General features: G+C 38.7%; 1 protein-coding gene and 1 pseudogene across 1 annotated transcript; one reads left to right on the top strand and one right to left on the bottom strand.

Annotated features, from left to right (window-relative positions):
• The first annotated feature begins 2,478 nt into the window (after window positions 1-2,478).
• On the top strand, window positions 2,479-6,752 carry LOC133593446 (mpv17-like protein). The gene is made up of 4 exons (XM_072913077.1): window positions 2,479-2,788; window positions 4,396-4,466; window positions 5,339-5,368; window positions 6,470-6,752. The coding sequence occupies exons 1-4, from the start codon at window positions 2,479-2,481 to the stop codon at window positions 6,593-6,595; spliced, it is 537 nt and encodes a 178-aa protein (XP_072769178.1). The 3' UTR covers window positions 6,596-6,752.
• Window positions 5,384-6,460, bottom strand: LOC140678725 (uncharacterized; annotated as a pseudogene).
• Window positions 6,753-8,919: the final 2,167 nt, after the last annotated feature.

Below are 8,919 nucleotides of genomic sequence, written 5' to 3'. Positions count from 1 at the left end.
GACTCCTAATTAGTCTGCAGTAACATATTGTGTCATTTATACACCTATTATTTTCTACACATTATGAGGGACAAACTGTAAAAAATTGTTATTAATCTACTTGTTCATTTACTGTTAATATCTGCTTATTTTCTGTTTTAACATGTTCTATCTACACTTTTGTTAAAATGTAATAATCACTTATTCTTCTGTTTGATACAACAATATATAAGATAATATATAGAAAACATGTTTACCAACATAGAGAACATCATATACAACATCAATAACATACATGACAATATATAAAACAACATATAGAAACCATATAAACAACAGATATACCAACATATAGAAAACATATAGAACAACATAAATAACATATATAAAACATGTATAACAACATATGGAAAACATATAAACAACATAAATAACGTACATAAAACATGTATAACAACATATGGAAAACATACAGAACAACATAAATAACATATATAAAACATATTGTCAGGACTTGATCTTGGGTGTTTGCTTTTCCGGGATGCAACGGAAAGTTGGCACGGGCGAGACGGGAATGAAGGTACATGATTTATTTATATTTATAAAAAAAAGGAATAAACAAAAAGCGCACACAGAGGCGGAGAATAAACTATGAAACCAAAAGACTATAGCAAAAAAGTACAAACAAAAAACACGCACAATGGCGGAGAACAAACTATGAAACCAAAAAGACTATAAACATGGAACAAAAACTTACTTGGCTTGGACAGAAATAGTTGCTTGAGGAATTGACATGGAAATAAGTATCAGGCATGGACAGAGCATAAATGTGGTGTGAGGTCGTCAGAAAGACAAACTGAAAAACACTGAACTTAAATACTACAGACATGATTAACGAAAACAGGTGCGTGACTCAAAACGTGAAACAGGTGCGTGACGTGACAGGTGAAAACTAATGGTTGCTATGGTGACAAACAAGAGTGCACAATGAGTCCAAACGTGGAACAGGTGAAACTAATGGGGTAATCATGGAAACAAGACAAGGGAGTGAAAAGACAGAAACTAAAGAGTCCTATAACTAAACAAAACATGATTACACAGACATGACACATGTATAACAACATATAGAAAACATATAGAACAACATAAATAACATACATAAAACATGTATAACAACATATGGAAAACATAAACAACATAAATAACATACATAAAACATGTATAACAACATATGGAAAACATACAGAACAACATAAATAACATAAAACATGTATAACAACATATAGAAAACAAAGAACATTTATAACTAGATATAAAATGACATTTAGGAAACAAAGAACATATATAACACCATATATTCAACATATATAACAATATATTAAACAGCATTTAAAAACATATAAAACAACATATAGAACAACATATATAACACATTTTTACAACCTATAGAACATATATATAACATATATACAACATTTAGAAAACAAACAACATACTAGAACATATATACAACATAAATAGCAACATATTAAACAACATATAGAACAACATTTATAAGAACATATATCACAACACAACATATAGAAAACATAGAAAACAACATATATAAAACATATAAAACAAATATGTTGTTAAATATAAGAACTGAGGTGTATACCTAACAAATAACATAATAAAAGCTAGTATACTAACATTAGCATGCTAACAGGTGTCATTTGTAAAGTAACAAAATATGACTGAGGTGTATACCTACAAAATAACGTAATAAAAGCTAGTATACTAACGTTAGCACGCTAACAGGTTTAATTTGTAAAGTAACAAAATATGACTGAGGTGTATACCTACAGAATTACGCAATAAAAGCTAGTATACTAATGTTAGCATGCTAACAGGTGTCATTTGTAAAGTAACAAAATATGACTGAGGTGTATACTTACAAGATAATGTAATAAAAGCTAGTATGCTAATGCTAGCACGCTAACAGGTGTCATTTGTCAACTAGCTAAATATGACTGAGGTGTATACCTACAGAATTATGCAATAAAAGCTAGTATGCTAACGTTAGCACGCTAACAGGTGTCATTTGTCAAGTAACAAAATATACCTGCAAAATGATCAAAAAGGAGTTAGCACGCTAATATTAGAATGCTAACGATTGTGCCACATTTTGGACAGCCCTGGTGTAACTTGTGTGCTCGTGTGTCGTGTACCATGGGATGCTTTGACACCTCTTCTTTATCTCTGAAATATGTGGTTTTGTGCCTGGAACACAACAACTAGACTTGCTGGTTGTGGAAGAGATGAGTCAAGAACAGCTGACTCAGCAGTCGTAGTAGTTCTTGGACTGTGGCCCTCAGGCTGATAAAGACTTAGCGAGAAAAGGGGGGTGAACTTTGACCCAGTGAGGGGGCGCCTGGAAGATTGATTTCAGCTCCTCCTCCTCCTCGCCGAAAGGGGAGTCGAGGAGTTCTTCCACTCGCCTTCCTTCCCCCGCCAGGCATGAACAGGGTGTGGGCGGCGTTCAGGGCCCGCCCGTACGTGGGCAACGTGGCGGGCTACACGGCGCTGTTCGCCTCCGCCGACGTCTTCCAGCAGAGCGTGCTGGGCGGGCAAAGCTCGCCCGGCGTGGACTGGCGCCAGACGGCTCGGGTGGCCGCCGTGGGCTTCTGTTTCCACGCCAACTTCAACTACCAATGGCTGCGCTGGCTGGAGAGGATGATGCCTGGGGGCGGAGCCAAGGCGGTGGTGGGGAAGGTGGCGGTGGATCAGCTGGTGGCGGCGCCGCTAACCATCAGCGCCTTTTATATCGGTGAGTACCTGCTCATTCTTAGTCATGTGACAACATTTTATAATGAATACAGAGTGACATCAATACTTTTACTACTTTGAAATGTCTCTCAAATATGGCATATATATATATATATATATATATATATATATATATATATATACATACATATATATACACATATTTATATGTATGTATATATATATATATATATGACATACACATGTATATATATACATGTATGTATTTATATGTATATATATATGTATTTATATGTATGTATATATATATATATATATATATATATATATATATATATATATATACATGTATGTATGTATATATATACATACATATATGTATGTGTATATATATATATATATATATATATATATATATATATATATATATATATATATATATATATATATATATATATATATATTAGAGATGCGCGGTTTGCGGGCACAACCGCGGAGTCCGCGGATTATCCGCGGATCGGGCGGATGAAATTTAAAAAAATTAGATTTTACCCGCGGGTCGGGTCGGGTCGGGTGGTTGAAATAAAAAAATTTTTGATTTTAAATAGATTCAGGCGGGTGGCAGTTAAACCAATTCGGAAATATATATACATAGTTAAATGTTGTTACCCACATACGAAAAACGAGCAGGCACCTGCAGCATATGCCACAACAGAAGAAAAAAAAAAAAAGAGATGGACACTTTTACGGAGCGGAGAAGGGACGCCTCGCCGGGGTCCGGGACCGAGGCCCCTTCCCCCGAGAGGGCCCCACCGGGAGCCGTAGCTGAGGCGATCCGCGAGAAGGGCCCGACGCACGTCCAGGGTCACCACCGCGCCCACCGCACCGACACCCCGCCTCGTCCGCCTTCGCCGCGGCCGGCGTCACGCGCAGCAGGTAAGCAGCTTACCTGCCCGCCACCCCCGTGGCCGGGGGCTCGTAACATGGGTCACTCCGCGCGCTCCGCCCGCGCAGCTTACCTGCCCGCCACCCCCATTGCCGGGGGCGCGTAACAGGGGTCACTCCGCGCGCAGTGCGCTCACGAAAGGGGTGGGGCTCACCCTGGTTGATATAGACAGCAGCTGGACGGTGGCCATGGAAGTCGGAACCCGCTAAGGAGTGTGTAACAACCCACCTGCCGAATCAACTAGCCCTGAAAATGGATGGCGCTGGAGCGTCGGGCTCATACGCGGCCGTCGCCGGCAGCGAGACGCGCTTGGAGGTGCGCTCAGCGCGGCTCCCATATGATTGCGCACTAGTGTGCGTCTGGGTCGTGACAGCGTGGCACGCAAATGTCTGCACTGCATTGGATCAGTCTCCTTTCTTTAACAGGCAAAAGCTTTATAACCTCACTAATGCCTTGCATCGTCTATATTAGATATATAACAACGGGCGGGTGCGGGCGGGTGCGGGCGGGTGCGGGCGGGTGCGGTTCTGATCAAATGTTACATCGGGTGGCTGGCGGATGGTTGACGACTTTCTGATGCGGTTGCGGATGAAATAATTGCCTATCCGCGCATCTCTAATATATATATATATATATATATATATATATATATATATATATATACAGTATATATATAACTGCTGTGTGTGTTGTTGTTGCAGGTTTAAGTTTACTAGAAGACAAAGAAGACATATTTCAAGACTGGAGGCAGAAATTCTTGACGTCTTACAAGGTATACATGTACTGTGATGTTGGATGTTTAAATGATGATGTCCCTACTGTGATGTCGGATGTATAAATGATGATGTCCCTACTGTGATGTTGGATGTATAAATGATGATGTCCCTACTGTGATATTGGATGTATAAATGATGATGTCCCTACTGTGATGTCGGATGTATAAATGATGATGTCCCTACTGTGATGTCGGATGTATAAATGATGATGTCCCTACTGTGATGTTGGATGTATAAATGATGATGTCCCTACTGTGATATTGGATGTATAAATGATGATGTCCCTACTGTGATGTCGGATGTATAAATGATGATGTCCCTACTGTGATGTTGGATGTATAAATGATGATGTCCCTACTGTGATGTCAGATGTATACATGATGATGTCCCTACTGTGATGTTGGATGTATAAATGATGATGTCCCTATTGTGATATTGGATGTATAAATGATGATGTCCCTACTGTGATATTGGATGTATAAATGATGATGTCCCTACTGTGATGTCGGATGTATAAATGATGATGTCCCTACTGTGATGTTGGATGTATAAATTATGATGTCCCTACTGTGATGTCGGATGTATACATGATGATGTCCCTACTGTGATGTTGGATGTATAAATGATGATGTCCCTATTGTGATATTGGATGTATAAATGATGATGTCCCTACTGTGATGTTGGATGTATAAATGATGATGTCCCTACTATGATGTTGGATGTATAAATGATGATGTCCCTACTATGATGTTGGATGTATAAATGATGATGTTGCTACTGATGTATAAATGATGATGTCACTACTGATGTATAAATGATGATGTCACTACTGATGTATACATCCATGTGTGTGTGTGTGTGTGGTCAGACAGGTGTGCTGTTCTGGTCGAGCGTGCAGGTAAGACCTCTTTTTTCACTGCTGATAAGTCCTCATCTTCCTCATCTTCCTCACCTTCACCTTCCTCATCTTCCTCACCTTCATCTTCCTCACCTTCATCTTCCTCACCTTCATCCACCTCATCTTCATCTTCTTCACCTTCATCTTCCTCACCTTCATCCTCCTCATCTTCATCTTCATCTTCCTCACCTTCACCTTCCTCATCTTCCTCACCTTCATCTCCCTCATCTTCCTCACCTTCATCTTCCTCACCTTCATCTTACTCATCTTCCTCACCTTCATCTTCATTATGTTCCTCATCTTCCTCACCTTCATCTTCCTCACCTTCATCCTCCTCATCTTCATCTTCCTCACCTTAATCTTCCTCACCTTCATCCTCCTCATCTTCATCTTCCTCACCTTCACCTTCCTCATCTTCCTCACCTTCATCTTCCTCACCTTCATCCTCCTCATCTTCCTCACCTTCATCTTCCTCACCTTCATCTTCCTCATCTTCCTCTTCTTCATCTCCCTCATGTTCCTCACCTTCATCCTCCTCATCTTCATCTTCCTCACCTTCACCTTCCTCATCTTCCTCAACTTCATCTTCCTCATCTTCCTCACCTTCATCTTCCTCTCCTTCATCTTCCTCATCTTCCTCACCTTAATCTTCCTCATGTTCCTCACCTTCATCTTCCTCATGTTCCTCACTTTCATCTTCCTCATGTTCCTCACCTTCATCTTCCTCACCTTCATCTTCCTCATCTTCCTCACCTTCATCTTCCTCATCTTCCTCACCTTCATCTTCCTCATGTTCCTCACCTTCATCTTCCTAATTTTCCTCTTCTTCATCTCCCTCATGTTCCTCACCTTCATCCTCCTCATCTTCATCTTCCTCATCTTACTCACCTTCATCTCCCTCATCTTCCTCACCTTCATCTTCCTCACCTTCCTCACCTTCATCTCCCTCATGTTCCTCACCTTCATCTTCCTCATGTTCCTCACCTTCATATTCCTCATGTTCCTCACTTTTATCTTCCTCATGTTCCTCACCTTCATCTTCCTCACCTTCATGTTCCTCACCTTCATCTTCCTCATGTTCCTCACCTTCATGTTCCTCAGGCTCTCAACTTCTCCTTGGTTCCTCCCGTGGCTCGCACGGTGTTCCTGGGAGGCGCGTCTCTTCTCTTCACCATCTACCTGTGTCACCTGCGCCAGCATCAGGACCTCCAAGTCCAAAACAAATGAAGGTGTTCCTGAGGTCATCAGGACCTCCAAGTCCAAAACAAATGAAGGTGTTCCTGAGGTCATCAGGACCTCCAAGTCCAAAACAAATGAAGGTGTTCCTGAGGTCATCAGGACCTCCAAGTCCAAAACAAATGAAGGTTTTCCTGAGGTCAAAGATCTCTGCAGGGGTTCCTCACTTTTTGGAGCTGGGGGCCCCACTTTTCCACTACAGGGGCCCCCAGGGTCCCACCCACTGAACGATGGTCTGACTCTTGATGTGAATGTTTTACATTTCCACCTCGTCAAGCGACATGAATTCATGTGTTCATCACAAGGATTGTGATCAAGGCTCGGGTCAGGCTGATTATAACATGAATACTAGTCTGCATGTTCACTTCTCACCTTTGAAACTTCTCCTTGATAATGTCACTACTGACACAAGTGCTGGAAACGTGCATTACAACAATGGGGACTCGGCCCTATGGTAAAGAACCCCTGCTCTACAAGCTGAGATATGTCCTAGATGTGATGATGATGTCATCATGCTTCTTGTCTTTCTGTCTTTCAAAATAAACTATCAACTGCTTGTGAAGTGAAACTGGCTCTATAATACAGTAAAACTGGTACTATACCACAGTACATCTGGGACTATAATACAGTCAAACTAGTCTATAATACAGTAAAACTAGTCTATAATAGAGTAAAACTGGTACTATACCACAGTACACCTGGGACTATAATACAGTCAAACTAGTCTATAATACAGTAAAACTAGTCTATAATACAGTAAAACTGGCAATATAACACAGTACACCTGGGACTATAATACAGTCAAACTAGCCTATAATACAGTCAAACTAGTCTATAATACAGTAAAACTGGTAATATAACACAGTACATCTGGGACTATAATACAGAAAAACTAGCCTATAATACAGTCAAACTAGTCTATAATACAGTCAAACTAGTCTATAATACAGTAAAACTGGTAATATACCACAGTACACCTGGGACTATAATACAGTCAAACAAGTATATAATACACTAAAACTAGTCTATAATACAGTAAAACTGGTAGTATAACACAGTACATCTGGGACTATAATACAGTAAAACATGTCCATAATACAGTAAAACTGGCATGTAAAGCTGATACTGTAACACAGTATATCTGGTACTATAAAATAGTAAAACTAGTCTATAATATAGTAAACTGGTATATAGAATTGTTACTATAACACAGTATACCTGGGACAATAATATAGTAAAACGAGTCTATAATACAGTAAAAACTAGTCTATAATACAGTAAAACTGGTACTATAACACAGTACTTCTGGTACTATAGTAGAGTAAAACTAGTCTATAATACAGTAAAACTGGTACTATAAGACAGTACTTCTAGTACTATAATACAGTAAAACTAGTCTATAATATAGTAAAACTGGGATGTAAATCTGAGACTATAACACAGTATACATGGGACAATAATATAGTAAAACTAGTCTATAATACAGTAAAACTTGTCCATAATACAGTAAAACTGGCATGTAAAGCTGGTACTATAACACAGTATACCTGGTACTATAATATAGTAAAACTAGTCTATAATACAGTAAAACTGGTATGTAAATCTGGTACTAAAACACAGTACATCTGGTACTATAATACACTAAAACTAGTCTATAACACAGTAAAACTGGTATGTAAACCTGGTACTATAACACAATACATCTAGTACTATAATACAGTAAAACTAGTCTATAATACAGTAAAACTGGTATGTAAAACTGGTATGTAAAACTGGTACTATAACGAAGTACCTCTAGTACTTTAATACGGTAAAACTAGTCTATAATACAGTAAAACTGGGATGTAAATCTAAGACTATAACACAGTATATCTGGTACTATAATACAGTAAAACCAGTCTATAATACAGTAAAACGGGTATGTAAAAACTGGTAATATAACACAGTACAATTGGTACTATAATACAGTAAAACGAGTCTATAATACAGTAAAATAAGTCTATAATACAGTAAAACGGGTATGTAAAACTGGTAATATAACACAGTACAATTGTTACTATAATACCTTAAAACTAGCCTATAATACAGTAGTACTGGTATGTAAAACTTGTAATGTAACACAGTACAATTGGTACTATAATACGGTAAAACTAGTCCATAATACAGTAAAACGGGTATGTAAAACTGGTAATATAACAGTACAATCGGTACTATAATACGGTAAAACTAGTCTATAATACAGTAGAACTGGTATGTAAAACTGGTAATATAGCACAGTACAATTGGTACTATAATACGGTAAAACTAGTCTATAA

Source organism: Nerophis lumbriciformis, linkage group LG04 (genome assembly GCF_033978685.3).
Source record: "Nerophis lumbriciformis linkage group LG04, RoL_Nlum_v2.1, whole genome shotgun sequence".
NCBI lineage: Eukaryota > Metazoa > Chordata > Actinopteri > Syngnathiformes > Syngnathidae > Nerophis > Nerophis lumbriciformis.
The sequence above is the reverse complement of the archived record's forward strand: the minus strand, read 5'-3'. Positions and strand labels throughout refer to the sequence as shown.

Bases quoted from the DNA above. Each gene is read 5' to 3' on its own strand.
- LOC133593446 (XM_072913077.1), top strand. From the start codon at position 2,479: ATGAACAGGGTGTGGGCGGCGTTCAGGGCCCGCCCGTACGTGGGCAAC. The intron at 2,789-4,395 runs GTGAGTACCTGC...TTGTTGTTGCAG, and splicing joins CATCAGCGCCTTTTATATCG to GTTTAAGTTTACTAGAAGAC. The intron at 5,369-6,469 runs GTAAGACCTCTT...CATGTTCCTCAG, and splicing joins TGTTCTGGTCGAGCGTGCAG to GCTCTCAACTTCTCCTTGGT.